The sequence below is a fragment of the Urocitellus parryii genome, chromosome 7, assembly GCF_045843805.1.
Source record: "Urocitellus parryii isolate mUroPar1 chromosome 7, mUroPar1.hap1, whole genome shotgun sequence".
Taxonomy (NCBI): domain Eukaryota; kingdom Metazoa; phylum Chordata; class Mammalia; order Rodentia; family Sciuridae; genus Urocitellus; species Urocitellus parryii.
Genome location: NC_135537.1, coordinates 149,383,549 through 149,402,571, shown reverse-complemented (window position 1 = coordinate 149,402,571; position 19,023 = coordinate 149,383,549). Strand labels below are relative to the sequence as shown.

Genomic DNA, 19,023 nt, shown 5'->3' with positions numbered 1-19,023 from the left:
CACGTAAAATGGTTAAAAAAAAAAACACAGCTGTGTAAATGGATGACTTCTTCTAGATCTAATTAGGATCTGAAATCCAAAATACGCCACTATTTCAATAATGATGCTGCAGTAATTTTAATCAGATCTGCCCAATTCTAAATAAGCTTGATAAATCAGATATTGATCAAATCAATCCAGCACAGTAAAGTAGTAGTAAAGAATGCTGGAGCCGCCAAAAATCAATATAAGAATATTTTAAAATGTCAAAAAGGAGAGGGGTCATTTTCATATCAATTTTTGTCTGTTTCCTTCCATATATGTCAGGAGCAATCTCTTCTCTCCTGGACAATGCACTATACTGAGCAGCTTTTATTCCAGGTTTCATTTCTCCCTCTTTGTGACTCTTTTAAGACTCTCATTATTATGCACTTTTGAGATGGACTCTGGTTCTTAATAAACATTCCACAGTGCTTAACCATTGTATCTTGGGGGATCACTTTAAAGGAAACCTTCAAATCTATTTATATTACTTTTTATTCCCCTAAGGGCTGCCTCAATGCTACTCATTATTTTCAGTGACCAAGAGACAGCAAGTAAGGAAAATGTAAGTAAAGGTAACACAAAGATGCAAAGAGGTCACAAAAAGTTGTTCTCCGGGTTTGTACCTGAGACAATTAAAACATATGTCCACACAAAAATTCGTATATGATGTTCATAGCCCAATTATTAAAGAAAGCTCAAAAGTAGAAATGTTCACCCACACATGACTGGGTGAACAAAATGTGATATATCCACATAATGGAATGTAACTTAGCTATAAAAAGACTGAAGTTCTGACACATGGCAGTATATGGATGGACGTTGAAAACATGCCAAGTGAACAAACACAGACACAGAAGGTATTATATTGTATGATTCCATCATTATTTAATGACCAGTGTAGGAAAATCCACAGAAACATTAAGTAGATTGGTGCTTAAATAGAAATCCAGGAAAAAAAAATAGAAATCCAGGGTTAGGGGAAACTGTAGAATGACTGCTACAGGGTTTCTTTATGTGGAGATAAAAACTGAATATATAGATGATTGCACAACTGTGTGAAAAGTAATTTTTAGTGGTTGGATTTTATTGAATATAAATTAGGTCAAAGGAAAAAAGTCATGAACTATAATTTTGATAAGTGAAAGAAAGCAGGCAAGAGAATGCCTACTCTAATTAAAATAACAACAACAATAATAATAATAATATTAGAAAAGGGATCAGTAAAGTACAGCAAGTGGTTGTACTTCAGGAGAGGGAGGGGGAAGGGAAAAGGTCAAGGGGAATGAGATTGACCAAATTAATTGTATTTACAAATACAGCACAATGAATCTAACTCTCAAGGATAATTATAATGAACCAATTTTTAAAATAAAAATGCATATTACATGATTCCATTTGTATAAAATTCTAGTGACAAAGATGGGTGAAAAGTGAGATCCTAAATGGGCACAAACATCCTTCTGGGAATGATAAATATATCAAGATGATCCTGATGATAATTTCATAGTTGTATATGTATGTTGAACATTATGGAATGGTACATTTTTAATCTTTCATACCTCAGTAAACCTGTTTTTCAAAAGGAAGAAAGACAGGAGTTACTACCTAACCAGAGTCCAGCTGGCTCGAGGTGATGTCATCATTTCCAGTGGCGTGTCATCACTAATCTTAGGGGCAGTGCTGAGGGGTCGAGGCTCCATCATGTGCTCCACCAAGGTTCCATAGCAACTGATAATGTAGAGAGATTCAACTACAACTTGTTTGGACTGATCTACAAACAGACAAACAGATCCTGAATATGTGACGGTGGCACAAAAATCGCACAGCATAATCTGTAGAAGTTATTGATCATACAGGTCTGCTCCTGAGGCTGCTGAGAGAAAATGAAAAGATAGGAATGTTGTTATATGGTGCCTGCTCCTTTCCTAAAGGCTGACTGGCATAAGCAGATGCTAGGGTGACACATGCCTATAATCCCAGGGACTTGGGAGGCTGAGGCAGGAGAATCCCAAGTTCAAAGCAAGCCTCAGCAACTTAGCGAGACCTTAAGCAACTTAAAAACACCCTGCCTCAAAATAAAATATAAAAAAGGGTTGGAGATGTGGTTCAGTGGTTAAGGGGTAAGCAACCCTGAGTTCAATCCCTGGTACCAGAAAAAAAAAAAAAAAAAAGAGTAGATGCTAATGAGTGGGAAAAGCTTTGTGCTATCACAGAATTTCCAAATATTAAACAATTTATTTCAAGAATAATATGACTATGCTCAAAATTCAAATACACCTAAACAATGTAGTTATATACTTTTTGTATTTGTCTATCATGTAATTTGTTCCACATTAAGAAAAATGAGTGTCAGTTGGAGCAGGGAAGGAATCACTAAAGAGAAATAATCTACACACTAGGATTTAGTTACATTGGATACAGCAACCAAACTGCATGAAAAGCTACCTGTATGCCTAAATGAGCCAAACCCCTCATCTACTTTTTCTCAGAAAACTTAAATTTAAAACTCAAATTTCTAGATCAAAACAAATGAAAATTACATTAACTTCAATGGAGGTTCATCAGTTGAAACAAATGTACCAATCTGATGATGGGAGGGAGGCTGAGAATGGAGGAGGCCGTGTACATATGGGGTAGGATGTAAGAGAATTCTCTTTTTCTCAATTTTGCTGTGAATCTGGAATGACTAGAGAAAAATGAGATATATTAAAAATGTGTGCCCATGCACACACATTCATCCTCCTCACTTAAACCCATGCTTTCTCTCAACGGGATCACTGGTTCTCAAGTGAAGGTCAGTCATGCATTGAGAAGTCAGGTGCTGAATATGGATCTAATCGAATGACTTTATAAGGAATACACATGTACTCACTGCCAAAACAGGTTTAATGCTTACTCTCAGGTTTTACAGTAAACCAAGGAGCATATAAAATCACTCATGAATGCTGGGTGGGTCATCTTATCTCTGTGTCAGACGAATCAATTACAGCTGATTTGAGAAAATGGCTAATAACCAGCCACTGGGACATAAAGGAGTAGCAAGTTAAAAGGGTAATTAGAACAGAAGAGAAAAGCATTGGAAATTGAGCTCCACAGAAGTTTCTAACTAGTAACAAAAAGTCCTTTCGATAGCATCATTAAACCTAAGGAGGTAACAAAAAAATAAAGATGGGATAAGGAAATGGAAGGCTTGCATACTTCACGATATCCTCTCTCACTTAGGTAAAGAACCTGCTGTGCCTGAGATCCTATTACTGAGGGAAGGGTCACTGAAAGGCGATAACGAGGGAAAGGGCTGATGTCTGACTGCCCGGATTAAGTGTAAAGGAGAGCCATTTTGCCAAGAACAATACAGTCTGTGGAACTCACCAGAAGTGCCTCAGTAACAACCCAGTTAGTGACCTAATTTAATAATACTAAAATAATATAGGGAAAATTGTTCCTTAACATTCATACTTAGTTTATGAATGTAGGAATTCTCTTCAATACAGACACAATAAGCAATCACATACTAAAACATTAATCATACAAACATTTTAGGTATCGATCCTGGAAATCAAATCAGGAATTAAAAACATAATAACCATATCAATTCAAAGGACCAATGGTAGCCACAAAAATTGACTCATTTTTCTCAGTGACAGGCTGGTTTGTCTGTTAAAAAACATGACAGAGTTGTTGCTGGTTTTGTTTTTCTCCTAAAGTCAAGATTTAGCATTAGAAAAGGTGATTTAAAACTCTGGTTCCATCACCTACTAATCTATGGTCTTTAGTGAAGTTATTTAAACTTTCCGATTTCAAATTCCTCATCTCTAAAATATGGACAAGCAAGGTTTTCTTCCACACTTTAGAGACAATGATGTAAAATCTGCTTGTGAAAATGTAAAAGTTATAATATGAATATGGAATTTACATCATCGTAATCACTTGTACACTGTCATCAATGAAACAAGACAAAAATCACACAGTGGAAAATTTATTCCATTTCATAGAATTTCATTCTTTGTGAGAGGGTAGATTTTATTCTTGACTAAGTTTGAGTAGTTGAAGAAAGACTACTAACTAAAAAAAATAAATAAATAACAAATTTTTCTTTTAGCAAAAGCTAAGACTATTTGGTACAAGATTATTCTAGGGGAACTACTACCAGTTTTCCTTAAGAAGCAAAAATTGTAAATTGCAAGTTTGAACTTCAGTAAAAATACATACCTTTTTCTCTTTTAAGACCTGCATTATTTGCAAACCATGACCTGGATGTCCCAAAGATAGCAGCCACACAAAATTCTCCGCCCATCGATTTGCTGGGTGAAATTTGTGGAGGTGGTTTAACTTTGCTTAAAAAATAAAATGACATTTAAAAAAATTACCATGATGAAATGACTTGATCACTGCAGACAACAAAACATTTTCCTCTCAGTTCCACCCCCACGTGTTCAAATGCTATAATATGGACATGCATTTTGCCTTAATAACGTGAGACTATGTTTGGGAATAAAATTAAAACTAGTTCAAAGTCACAAAGTCTTGTCAAAAGAGAAAAATATATGACCAAAACCAAAATTCTAAATTTTGGTTTTGGGAATTTTAAAAAAAAGAATTTTAAAACAAAATTCTTATCCAGGTGCAGTGGAATTTACTTGTAGTCTGAACTGCCAGGCAGGCGGAGGCAGAAAGAAAACCTGGGCACAGGAGTTCCAGGCCAGCCTGGACAAAACAGTGAGGTCCAGTCTCCATAACAAAAGCAACAAAAATTTCATTTCGAAGTATGTGCTGGCAAAATCCAAGACAAGTTCCTTAAATATCTCAAAATAACAAAATGGATTATCATTTCATTTTGATACATAAAACATGGGGTTAACAATATGGGTGAATGGCAACAGCATTATGAAAATGAAACAATACAGGATGAAACCCTGAAAGTGCTCTCAGCCACAGTGCTATGTCTAGTCAGATCCTGCAGGAGAAGATCTAGTGATCTACAGCAATTGTATTCTTCCTATCTGTTGTTTCTTTTTCTTCATGGATTTGTGAAAATAATGTTCTATTACTGGGTAAGGGGTGGCATTAAGGCAGAGTTCAATATTCGTAGCATTTGAAACATAAATCTGTTCTGCTTTTCCTATGTCTGAGGACACATTTAGTAACTGCTACTCCTTCAAAGGACTTCCATTATAAAAAACTTGCTTTCCTCTTTGTTTTTCACAAATAAGAGTTCACACCCTCAAATTCTAATATTCATCTTTCATCTTCTTTCAAATGCTATACTTCTGTTCTCTTTTGATTTATCAAGATCTTCCCCCAAAGTTCATTAGGAATTCTGCCAACCACCTTATTTTCTCCAACTCATAGACCAGAAAATAATCTCACTGGTTATTGGTGAACATCACAACTTTGATGGAATACAATGAACTTGAGTTCTGACGTTCCAGCCCTGCAGGTTAGTCCTCAATATAAAACCATAATGTTTCTGCCTTCTTTTGTTCACTTTACTTTATCCCTTTATCTTTTAAAAAAGTATAGGCAGATGGAATGAGATTAGTTTCTAGAAGAAATCTGAATTTGAATCCCAATGCTGCCATTTATTAGCTGGGTTCTTCTGGTTAATTTATTTAACCTCTGAGAGCTAAAACTACCAATATGTAAAATATAAATAGTAATTCCTACCATACACAGTTATCTTAAGTATTATATTTATTCTTAAATCTAGTCCCTAGCTAGTAATACCACCTGGAAAGTTCTGAGACTTACAGGCTAATACTGATCAGACCACATGCCAGACTCACTAAGCCAAAAACTTTATTCTTTTTTTTTTCTTTTTTTTTTTTTTTTTGTGGTACTAAGGATTGAACCCGGGGTTACTCACCACTGAACTACACTCCCAGCCCTTTTATATTTTTCAATACAGTCTTGCTCAGTTGCCAAAACCTACTTTGAACCTGCAATCCAAAATTGTTGGGATTACAGGCATATGCCACTATACCCAGCTAAACCAGGAGCTTCAGGGCAGAACCCAACAAACTATGTATTTAAACCCTCCAAAATATTCTGATGTATGTTCATGTTTGACATTCTATTTAATAAAGCATGTAAAATTTCCAGGCAGGTGCTTTCCCAATCATAGGACTCAAATACATTTCTCTTTTACTTAGCTCACAGCCCTCACCTAATTTTCAAAGTCAGACTTTGCTTTGACAATCTCAGTTTCCCAGTTTCTATGACACTTGAAATAGTCTCTCAGATATCTTAGTTCCTGCGCCTTCTGTTTGACATCTTCCCTCTTTGGAAACAAAACCTCTGTATCAGATGCTACTATGATTGTTCCCACTGCTCTCCTCCTTTGAACCAAATCCTTGCACACTGCTGTATGTGAAAAAGAGTCTTCTTTCCATCATTAACACTGACTATACATTTCACACCACTCTCCAAAAGAATCGCACCCATGCATAAATAATCAAAACCAGTCATAATAAAACTTTCAGTTGGGGGGAATTATGACAGTTTAACAGATATTTCTGTGAGAAAATGAATCTGGTTATATGATTTGCCTTCTTCTTAGTTGGATATGTCACAACTGCAATAAGCTACTTCCAGAAAAGAAGATGCCCCTATACCCTACACCTGAGCATGTCCCTTCCCCTGGTATGTGGGTCATTGGCATCAGAATTCTTTCTGGTTATGGTGTTCTTTGCTGCATTACATTAGAATGTATGTTTTCCTTCAAAGCTTTTCTTTACATAACTGAACCACTATCATTGAGCTAAAAAGTTCCTGCAACTGGCATCTGTGAAGTACCATTGGTTATTTTTATCCTTACAGGTTGGAGAGATTGGAGGGGTGGGGAAGAGGAGAAAGGAAACCATTCTAGAATCTTTTGCAAGGTGTTTACAACTGTGTGACCAGGTGTTTTGTTTGTTTGTTTTACTAGAATCACCATCAGGGAATAATGATACTACGATGTGAAAATGAGCTTACAGGGACATATTTAAAGCTTTTTGCAAATTACTGGATGTGATTTTTGTTGTTGTTTCTAAATCATGAGGTGATGAGTATACCACTTAGTAAGAGAAAATATGGTTCCACTAAGGTATGCATATAAACAGATTAAAAATCGTTGTTACTAGGCTGGGTGGTGATTTTTCTAAAATTATAATGAGTAGAAAAATGACAGGACATAAATTTAGTCTTTTGGACAAAAAAATATATATATTCTCTGTGCTTATTAGCTGACAGTCTGATAAACCTATGTCCAAAGCTAAAATCTCTAGTACTTCTATAAGTAACACATGTTTCAGTTTGGGAACACAGAAGTGAAAAGCATCAATGCAGTGCCATTTTACACAAGACCATTATCTCCTACAGGGAATATTTTAGGGTAAAACTGTGTTTAGTTTATGAAAAGATTATCATTTTTATTCCTAGATTTCATCATTACTTCTTTTTTCTCTGATAGGACCTTCATCAATCTCATAGGTAAACATTTGCGTTTAATCAGGAATCAAGAGTTTACATCCCTCAAAATAGCCTGCCATCAGCCAGGTGTGGTACACAACGTAACCCCAGCAACTCAAGCAGCTGAGTCAGGAGGATTGCAAGTTTGAGGTCAGCCTCAGCAACATAGGGCTAGGGATGTAGCTCAGTGATGAAGTGCCTCTGGGTTCAACCCCTGGTATACACCCACCAAACATGACAAATTGCTACGTATAAAATGACATAGTGCTTTACACTGGGGATGGAGGGTACTGGGCAAACACATTCATATTGAGTTTTTTCTATCATCCATCTACATCTGGAACAATTTTGATATTTAAGCAAAACAGAATCATAAAAATATGTGCATATGGGCTTGCAGAAGAATAAAAAGGAGAAGCAATCTAATGAAAAGAATGCCATTAATAAAATATTTTCTGTGTAACAGACGCAAAGTTAGAAATTCTCTCTTTTGCTCAATTTGTCCTTTGTCCTTTCATTCAAAGACTCTGTCCAGGAATGCTTGGTAGAAGCAGAATGGCTTTTCTACTAAAATGTGTCAGCTATACACTATACAAGAACATTTACACAATGACCCAAAATATTTCTATCACAAAGTAAACTTTGTTGACGTTAAGATAAAACACTAAAAAGTGATACATATGCAAATAGAATAGGAAAGTACTAGCCTTGTAAATAGTGTAAATTTACAGATTGGTGACTCAATCCTTATAAGAAAGTGCTCTGATATTTATTAAACATTTTTTCAGTGTCTGCTCTAAATATCCCTCTTTGTCCTCCTAAATGGGACTTAACAAATCCCTTCAAAGAATATTTGCAAGTTTAAAAAGACTAACTCTGGGTGTTTAAAGGCCCTCTTTTTATTAGTTGACCTTTCTTTATTCATATATTAAACTGACAGTATGATATCAAATAATATTTAATATTTAAATTTATTGGTACCTAAAAATTTAACTGGATCATGTAGACTCATCCTTTTCTTTTTTTCTGTTTTCCTTTTTTGAGAGGGTAGGAGTAGGGGTACTGGGATTTAACCCAGAGGCACTTTACCACTGCCACATCCCAGGTCCTTTTAATTTTTATTTTGAGACAGGGTCTCACTAAGTTGCTTAGGACCTCACTAAATTGTTAAGGCTGAGCTTGAACTTATGATCCTCCTGCCTCAGCCTCCCAAGTTGCTGGGATTACAGAAGTGAGCCACTAAGCCCAGCCCAGTCTTTTTCAAATGATTATACATAAGAACAAAACACAACTGATAGTCCTGATGAACTCCTTTCTACAGATTACTCCTGCTCTTTTATTCCTTTTCATGTTTTACAAATAACCCCACATTCATTTTTTTTAATTTCGCTTAACTTTTGAAGCAAAACATAAAAGAAAAATGCAATGAATCCCACATTCACCATGTCAGAAAAAATAACGGTCATAGAACATTTCATTTACTAAGCCTAATACAAATGAATAAAATCAAAAGAATAAAAAACATATAAGCAAACCAAAATAAACAAACAAGGTACTAAATGAAAATTCAGGAGTTTAACTCTGTCATTTCTTTAAGATTTAACCATTGCAAATATCTTCACTGACGACAGAGGAAGTATAGGGATATTAACATCCCTAGGATTTCAACAATATTTAGAAAGCCTATTGAAGTTCTGCATCTTTCTCCCATTGGCTTCTACTGTATTATGATCTCCAGTCAGATTAACATATTAAATTTCTCTTGCCTGTCTTTTCTCCACACTCAACTGCAAACAAGAGGAGAAAAAAAGAAAAGGAAAAAAAACCTCTAGTGGTATCTGCTTTAAAAACACAGAACCATGATTCCATCTGGATAAGTTTACTCTGCACCATAGGATAGGAAGTCCGTGGTGTACTGTGGACAGCGTGAAAAGCAGCAATGAAGCAGTGCCCTCTTCAGAAGGACACAGCATGAGAAGTACTAACATGAGATAGAAGCACCATTTCTTCTTTTTCAATAACATAAACGAATCATCAATATTTGAGTTTAAATGGAAAACACAGTACCAGTTCAAGAACCATAAGTAGTATAATAACCTTCTGCTAGAGAAATAATTTTCTTTATATTCATCTCTAAGACTAAACTCTTAGAAGGAATTTAGAAATATTCTCTCAGTCTCAATTGTTTTTTGTGGAATAAGACCCCTAAGAAAGGAAACTGGAAGCATTTTATTTAAAATAATGAAATATGTTAATCATCTACCTAAAATTATTCTTTTAATCACAAATTATTGTAAATTTATTGGGTAAGAAGTCTATTCTCCATATAAATCTTAACTTTAAAAATGAAATTATAAAATTCTTAAATATTCTTAAGAAAACAAGAGTTCTTTACATGAACAATTTGTACTATAATCAAGTACTCATAGAAAATACTAATTAAAACTTCAAATATAATTTGATAAAGCAAATTTTAATTTTTCTTTAAAATTAACCTTAGATAATACAAAAACAATTTATGAGTGAGGGATAGTTCAATGTGGACTATCTACAGCATGTCCTTTATGTATGTGTGTATGTGTATTTTTATCCAAAGCAATTAAACAATAACAGTAGCTTAGAATCTGTATTACAGACTTACGAGCTTAATTCTTGTTACCTATTTGTAATTTTGAAATCAAAATTCAGTCTTAAAAATTTACACTGGAAAATATTTTTAAAAAGAAAAAAATTTACACTGGAATTATTTATTTTAAATTCCTATATTTAAATAGATTTACAAGTGTAAATCTTTCACATTATTTAATATGGTCATTCAAGATCAACTATTCTTAACTAACCTAGAGAATGCAAAATCCTGGGAAGTCTAAACTAACTTTAAGGTCAAAGAGGGCCCACACAGTCTGCTTTCCAATAAACTTATTTTTATATCAAAGAAAAGACATAATTTTTAAACTGACTCATTTAAAACTGCATGAATTAAAGAATTAAATCCTACTGGTGAAGAATAAAGAATTAGTAGAAATTGTGACATACCAAAGCAAAATCTTAACCATGCACAAATGTCACAAGTTGAAACTGATTAAACAAAAAATGTAAGAAGTTTACATTTTAAGAGAAATTGTAAAAATTTCATTTTCATCTAAAATGTAAATATTGCCCTACAACTGGAAGTACTATAAATATTTAGCATGATGTTTTATTTCAGAAAAGTAAATAAAAATATTGTCAAGTTGAATGTTAAATATCATGGAAAAACAGCAAAAACTATTAAAACAAAGGTGCTCTTATAAACAACAGGGAAGAAGTTGTCAAATTGGTATTCATTTTGCTGTCTTAATTTGAGGTTTCATTAAGATCTTAATGGAAAAAACATGCACCCCTGGTGAAGTAACATATTTTAAAGGAGGACCTTTTAGTCTAGTATAAGTGACTAAAAACGAGTTTCTTGTGAGCTAACGATGGCATCAAACAAACCACAAAAGCAGTCTTCTAAAAGACAGGCAATGATTTAAAAGTCTACTATATTTCATATACCCCTTTCTTTAATCTGGCTCTTTTAATCTTGTTTCAACCTCAAATCATTTCTGGTTGACAAGTGCTTTTGCTTAAATTCGAGGCTCACATGAGCTGTTGGGGGAATGAACTTTTCTTATTTAACATACAACATTTGTTACTCCATCTTTGGTTCTATGTGAAAACTTCAATCTTTATTACCATATAAAAACTCTTTTCTTTGTACTCAGAATGAGGAATTTACGCTAAAATGGAATTTAATTCTAAGTTTGGTGTACAAAGAAATGTTATGATATGTTGAATATGGCATTTAAAAGTCATACTGCTCACTATAAGTTCAAAAAATTCATGAAGTTTAGTTGTTTTTAGACAAAATCTGGTTAACAAAAAGAATTAAGATAAATTTTTAGAGGATTTATACTCATGTGTACCCTGAATTTGTTAAGAATAATTTTGTGAATTCTTTTTAATTTTGGTTCTGCATTTCAAGAAGGCACATTCATAGTGAGTTGTTTTATGTCATCTACTCTTACATGATAAAGAAAATTTCAGATGTTCTCATGGTAAATGAACACTGAAAATAGTCTGTGTGAAATAATAATCAACTTTAAAGAATGATTCAGCTTATTTTGTCCATGAGAGAAAGCAAAATGTTGTTTCTAATATAACAGGACAATGAAGGAATCTCAGAAGCGACCACGAGACCAACACATATGTGTGTGGCACTCTTATAAGTATTCTCATTTAGTAAAACTGATATACCTTACATGTCCCAAAACTTCCTTTTGGTTAGCATGCTTTTAAAAGCAAAAAAAAAAAAAACAAAAAAAAAACCCCACAATCTAATATAAAGAAGCACCTCTACAAACATGGAATTTGCCCCTTAAACAGGGTACTGGGGGAAAATACAGTAGTTATAGAGCAATAACTTTTTACATTTAGTGAGTAGTTACTATATGCCAGGCACTGCTATATATTGCTATTATATTCTGTTATGTACTATTGATTTTATATATATATATATATGTATTTGTATATATTTATATATATATCACTAATTTTATATATACTTACAAATTAGTTCATTTAATTCTGACAATAAACCAAGAAGGTTTATTGATTTCATTCAATAGATAAGGAAAACAAAAACCAGGTTTTAGAAAATTATCATATAGCTATTAAATATGTGAGTTTGGATTTAAGACACAAGCAATCTGATTCTGTATCCCTGACTTTAAACCACTAAAACATTTTATATCAGATTCTTAATGCATTCTAATTCACATCTTTAAATTAAAATATGAAACATACTCTACTTTGTTGTTATGATCATCATGCCCAAGACTGACAAAGCTATATTCTTTATACTGTTATAAGAGAATTTACTAAATAATTTAGGTATTAATAAGTGCTAATAATTCAAAATTTTAAAAATCACTTAGGAGTTTTCATATGAATATATATTTCCTCATCACATAGCTCTTTAAATACTAAACTACCCCAAACAATTCAATGTTGCCCTTTTAGGACCAAATAAAATGCAGTAAAACTTTAGAGGGCATTTTTAGTATACCTTGAGTATATTTATATTTCAAAATAACTCATCCTCTCATGTGAGTTATGATATGTGGAGAACTTCCATCACTACAATATCCAAAGCTCTAAACTTGGGTGTTAGTCATGTCTTGTAATATCCACCAACACCATGAGAGAATTCTTCCATTTTTTTTTCAAACACATCTGATATTTTTTAACTATCCAAGGAATGAAGTTAAACCAAGAAAATTGCTTTTTTAAAGCTTATATATCAACATTCATGTCTTATCTACAAATTATTCAATAACTTGGTGCATCTATCTGTGAACAGGCCATGCAACTGAAAATAAAACTACAAAACAGAGTAACTTTTTGAGAGTACAGCAAATGAATTAGGCATGCGGGACTGAACTGGAACTCACCATGGAGCTTTTATGGAAAAACACCCCGCTCCAAAGAGATAAGGCCTTCATGGAAAAGGGGGAAAAATGCACAAAAAAATTAGAGGAAAACTCAATTAACATTAACAAATACATGTATATCATACTGTTATAGAGTATGGATAAAAATAACTAAAAAATTAGCAATCATTTGCAATTCTGCTGTAGTACAGTCTGATATAATCCAAGAAATAGAATGATGTATAGTAACAAGGCCCTTAATTTTCAGAGTTAGGAATTTAAAATATTTCTATTTCTCCCCCTTTTCTGGAGCACACCTATAGCATTTCTAGCTTAAAATAATATTCACTGCTAAGGCCCTTAAAACAAGGTCCAAATTAAATGGAATAATCAGATGGAGACAAGCAATCCATGTGCAGTTGTGTGACACAAAATATTTAAAATTAGCTAAAGATGACTAAATAAAATTTTTGATATGCCATTGTTTGCAGTCTCACAGCCACACAAAGAAAGAACTTACTTTTTAAGCTGTTTTTTTTTTTGTTGTTGTTGTTGTAAGTTGAACTACGTATTGTTGGCCAAAGGAACAAATGCTAAATACATACAGTATGATTTTTCTCTAGCTTTGGTCACATTTCAGGTAATTAAGCATCTCTCTTAATAGTAGTACAAAAGGTTAGCCTTCTCTACCTGTTCTCTTCTGGGTTAGACTGGAATATAGTAAGCATACAACTGCATGCTTTAAACACAACAAAGGATGCAAAGCCAGACTACATGTAAGTAGTACATGTAGTTCTACTTAAAATTCTGTTCCCAGAATTATGACATACCGTGCATACACACAAGTAAGATTCAATGATTTAATTATATCCAAAACAAAATTTGACTATATTCACTGCATCTGATGTTTGGAAGACATAACAAAGAAACAGGAAGGCATATTAGTAAAACTTGGGTATTTCCTTCTTCAAATTTGGAGCTTGGAACATCTTTTTAAAATCCTGCTAATTAGCATTAATTTGCCATTAAATTGAGTACATTTGGCTACAAATTAAAACTTCAGCAATGTTTTCACAACAATTATACAATCTCCTTGAAGCACAGGAGATACAAAGAAGAAACAGAAACATGTGAGAGATGACTAAAAGAAAGCAAGATAGAAAAGAGAAATCAATTTTAAAAACTTAAAGATGATAGCAAGGCAAAGCAAGGATAGCCCTCCTACACTTAATGTAAGAACACAACCAGGGCTATGACACCACCACTCACACTTAATGGATTTGAAACTTTTTTGATTGGGAACTGTAGAAAACATTTTGGTATGTACATGAACACACAAAAAGACTGAAGTAACAATTCAGTGAATGTGGTTTTTATTTGTAATAAACACTATATTTTCCATCTCACATTCTGCAAACATTAATGCTGGGTTTTTGTTACAGTGCAAATACATGCATATTCTAACGCATATTGATGGCTAGAGAGTCTCAGATTCTGTATCTCCAAAAAGCTACTAGTAAACACCAATGCTGCTGATCTGTAAAACCAATAGCAAAATTTCATTTATTACTCTTTTTAAGTAAAGAAAAAAAGCTAGTCACAATCTCTTTATTTGATTTCAAGACTCACTAATCACTGATCAAAACCAAAATATTACTAGAGTTCACCCTGCACTTTGAAAAACCCAAATTTAAAAATCTGAGACTTTCAACAGCATAGTGATAAAATGCAGAAATGATCAGAAAGCCAAAAGGTTCAAGTTTTTTCTATATGCTTAGAAAAACCTCCAAAATGAAAAGGTCTGGGCTGGCACACAGTACACAAAATCTTTAATTTTACTTTGTTAGTCAGGACATGTGAAATAACCAAATAGTCCAGATGATTCTGGCAGAAATTCTTGGAGTCTGAAGAACCAGACCTAACCTGCTCTTCAATGTACCTACAATGAACAGTCTCTCATCTCATCTCAAACATCAGAATACAACTGATAGATTGTAAGGAATTTGAAAGTTTTTACTTAGTTCTTTATGACTTAAAATAATTCTCCATGGACACCAAAAAACAACCAAGCAAAACTGAAACAAACCTTTGAAGTTTCTACATTTCAAACAACCTGATGTTCTCTACCTACATAGCTAGTAAATATCTTCTCCTAGGATTAAGTTTCCTGATATATAAAATGGAAACATGCTATACCAACAAACAATACATAAACTTGAAAAGCAAACCTAGATATTCCTTTCCAGTCAGTAACAACACATTAACAACAAGAGATTCCTTACCCCATGATGCCAAAGTGTAGGTAAGTCTCCAGACACTGTAGCAAACAGGCCTGTAGTGAATAATGGCATTGTCAACTTGAAAGACCCTACTTACTACCCACAATGTCACAAACCCACTTGTTTAAAACATCCAACTTCAATCAAATAGGAATCCACTAGGTTAATACAGCTCAACAAAAAGGACAAGGACTGGGGTGACAAGGTGAAAACCTGGCTTAATACATGGACTCAGCATGTACTCAATCGATATTTACCCCCCTTCTTGCCTGGTCCCACAACTGGACCTCTGCCACATACATGGGAAAGAAGATCTACAAACTCCAAAGAAATATAGTAACTGACGTAATTACTGACTTTGTAAGGAAAGTGTCAGCTGTTCTTTTGAAATGAGCCTACTTAATCTTTCCTCAGTAGTAAAAGAATGAAAATATGAAGTCACAAAGTATAAGTCCCTGATTCAGCTGTCTTCACCTATGACTCTCCCCTCCCTCCAGAGGCCCACAGCTGTAGTTTTGTACTGGAGTGGAAAGAGGGCAGGGAGAAAACCAAGCATGAGAGTGCGAGTGCGTGTTGAATTAAAGACCCTGTGAATTACAACAGGCAACTCAAATTACTATATTTGGATTTGAAGAATTTGTGCTTTCCAATCAAGTTTTAGCAGGCCTAAACATCCTGCCATATAAAACCTGTTCACTATGTGATAATTATGATCACTTTGAACTGAATTCCAATTGAAAAACCTTAGGAATATCTAGTCAAGAGATTAAAAATCCAGCAACATTTATTACAGAATTATTTATTGACCACTTGGAAGTGACCTGGCCACTAGTTCTCCAAGGAATTCTCTGGGAGTCTCTTAGGAAAAGGAAAGAATTATGTTTTATAACATACGATTCACGTTATTTAAGTCATTAAACTCTCAATCATTTTGTTGAACACCAAATAACACCACAAAGTCTTTGGTTCTACTAGCAGGAAAAGAAAAAAAAAAAAAAGGCAAATGCCAAGGGTTTTTTTTTTTTTTTCATGTAAGGAAAAAGTATAACCAGATTTGAAATGAACATTCTCAAACTCTCTAAACCTGACTTTAGCACTAAAAGGTTATTAATAATGATTCTCTTTAGTATCTTCAGAGTGAAAAAAAGTATCTGGAGTCTAAGAGATGAATTATATATACATACTGTATTAATCCTATTTTCAAGTGATCATGTTCTATCAGCAGGTTCTAACACAAAGCAGACCCCAGAACAAGACCATAAATAAATGTACTGAACAGAGAAAAATTCACAGTGTGTTACATGGAAAACACTAAAACGAAGTCACATTACTCTAAAAACAAATTCTAGGACCTCTACTGCCTTCACACTGTGTGCACCTTCTCTCAAGTAGCAACGGAAGTGAATTCACACCTCCCACCTGCATAAAAGCAAATTACCCCATGTCATTTTCATTAATTTAATTTTAATTGCTTCAAAGCAAAGAGATCTACGGCACTGGGGCTCTCAATCTACTGCTCTGTAGAGCAAACTGAACCTGAAACAGACAACTGTCTAATTTGAGATATACTCGACATGCCAATTTAAATCACAAACTCAATATATAAGAGATTTTCATTAGAAAAATAGAGATAATGTTCAAATTCAACAATGTCAAACTTCTATAGAATGTTATGCTTGCTGACTTTTAATATGGTATAATAGTAGACTTCATTTTAAAAAGTACCCAAATTTACAGTAAGATGCAATAAACTATGGTATGGTTTAAGTACTCTACTTATTTAGTGCACACACACACACAATAAATAAATAAATAAATAAATAGATAGATAAAAACTCAAACTATGTTAAATACATCACACATGTAAACATAAGCATATATAGTCTAATGAAAATATATTGTCTACTATTCTATATCTGGAACAAAACATTCAGAACTGAGTAATCAAGAACTAATAGTTCACAGGACCGAGATGAGAAGTGGGAATTTGCCATTGCAATTGTATCTAACAGGTCTTTCTGCATAACTTTCCTACCTAACTCTCAGACCTTAGCCTACGAGATTCAGGGATCAGGTCAAATTGACTAAATAAATAAGCTAAGTTGACTCGAGTTAACATAAATAAGGAATGGACCTTCTTCAAAGTATGCCAATGTCACTAACTCATGCAGCAAGCTCTGATGACAGTTATTTTACAAATATCAATTGGTTGTATTCAAATAAATGCTATTAATTGCTTCCATTTCTGAACATAAGCAAACACTCCTGTGTTGGGGCTTATGTTCAGCACTACTCAGGACAGCTCAACAGTGGGGAGGCTTTGAAATGAGTATATTGAATTGAAGAATGAATGGAAACTCACACATGGTAAGGCGAAAAAATTATAATCTATATAAATATATAATTTTTTTAGATTAGGAAACTGACCTAGGACACACAGATAGTCAGTGGCTAAACCAACATGAAAAAAGAAAGCTTCAGACTCACAATTATTTTTCTACTACCTTTCTGTTTCTACAGGATGAAGCCCAAGTTTTCTAATGACTACCCCAAATTACTTACAGAGAAAATAATAAATATAAAAAAGGTGGAGAGAGAGGAAGAAAGTAGGAGGCTACTTTCATTTAAGAAAAAGTAAACTATGAGAGAATAAATTATGTTATGTCCACTTTCTACTAGTTTAGAGCAAGGATATAACTTTAATTCTTAATTTTTGTATTGTTTTAATTCCCATGAAATTAGTTTGATCTCTGACATTTGTTGTTTTCTGCTTTTGCCACAAAATAATGTATATACCTAAATAATTTTAGATTCAAAGCAGATAAAATCGTATACTGATTAAAAAATTTTTGTTCTGTAATTACTTAGAAAGCAATATTAAAAATATTATTCTAATTTGACTCATTAATTTAACCAAACATCTGTGAAATACTGATAATAAATTCCCACCACAAAAACCTAACTTCCAAGAACTGGAACAATCCCTTAATATAATGTTACTTTATTTATTTATCTGTTTATCTATCTATTTATTTATTTTTCGTACCAGGGATTAAACTCAATGGCACTCCATGGAGCCACATCCCCAGCCCTATTTTGTATTTTATTTAGAGACAGGGTACCACAGAGTTGCTCACCCCCTTGCTATTGCTGAGGCTGGCTTTTAACTTGCATTTCTCCTGCCTCAGCCTCCCAAACCACTGGGATTACAATCGTGCGCCACAGTGCCTGGCTAATGTTACTTTAAATAAGCAAGGAGATTAAATAATTAAATAATTCTTGATTTTATATGATATAAACATGATGGTGTGGTAAGCAGGACTTTCCAATCTTCCAGTCTTAGACTGACAGAAAATGGATTCTGTTTGAATGGGTGATTGTTGAAGCCAAATAATTTCTAGCACTTCCTTTGCCTTCATCCACATACATCCTCAGAGGTCAGTAGCAGCTGTTGCCAACACAGGCCTTTTTTCCTCCAAGAGCTGCTTCGAGGTACTGAACAAGAAGGTGTAAATACATCTGTCTTTTGCCATTTGTAGTTTCACTGACCTCATGAATGTCTTGGAGTGAGACAGATGGTCCTTGACACTGCACAGGGATATGTATTTGTAAAAATAAGAGGGCAGATGTTAAATATGGTAAACACACATTTTGTCCCCTGAAGGTTTAAGTTGAGGCTTCTATCTCAATTTGGATATTTAAATATTGGGTCCTAGGCAATCCTTGGAAATTTCTGCCATAAAAATATAATGTTTTGTTGTTATTTTACATCTTTATGCAAAATATCTAGGACAAGTGGAAGCTGAGCTAACCTCAGT

At 33.7% G+C, this 19,023-nt stretch overlaps 1 protein-coding gene across 4 annotated transcripts in view; it reads right to left on the bottom strand.

Annotated features, from left to right (window-relative positions):
• Positions 1-19,023, bottom strand: part of Bcas3 (BCAS3 microtubule associated cell migration factor) — a 575,232-nt gene that overhangs the window by 294,076 nt on the left and 262,133 nt on the right. For 2 of the 4 annotated variants that reach the window (XM_026398023.2, XM_026398024.2), the window contains exons 17-19: positions 12,948-12,992; positions 4,234-4,358; positions 1,630-1,795 (exon numbers count right to left, since the gene is read on the bottom strand). In XM_026398023.2, coding sequence (XP_026253808.1) covers positions 1,630-1,795; positions 4,234-4,358; positions 12,948-12,992 — 336 coding nt within the window. The remainder of the gene's footprint in view (positions 1-1,629; positions 1,796-4,233; positions 4,359-12,947; positions 12,993-19,023) is intronic. The other 2 variants (XM_026398025.2, XM_026398026.2) reach the window with 1 other exon arrangement.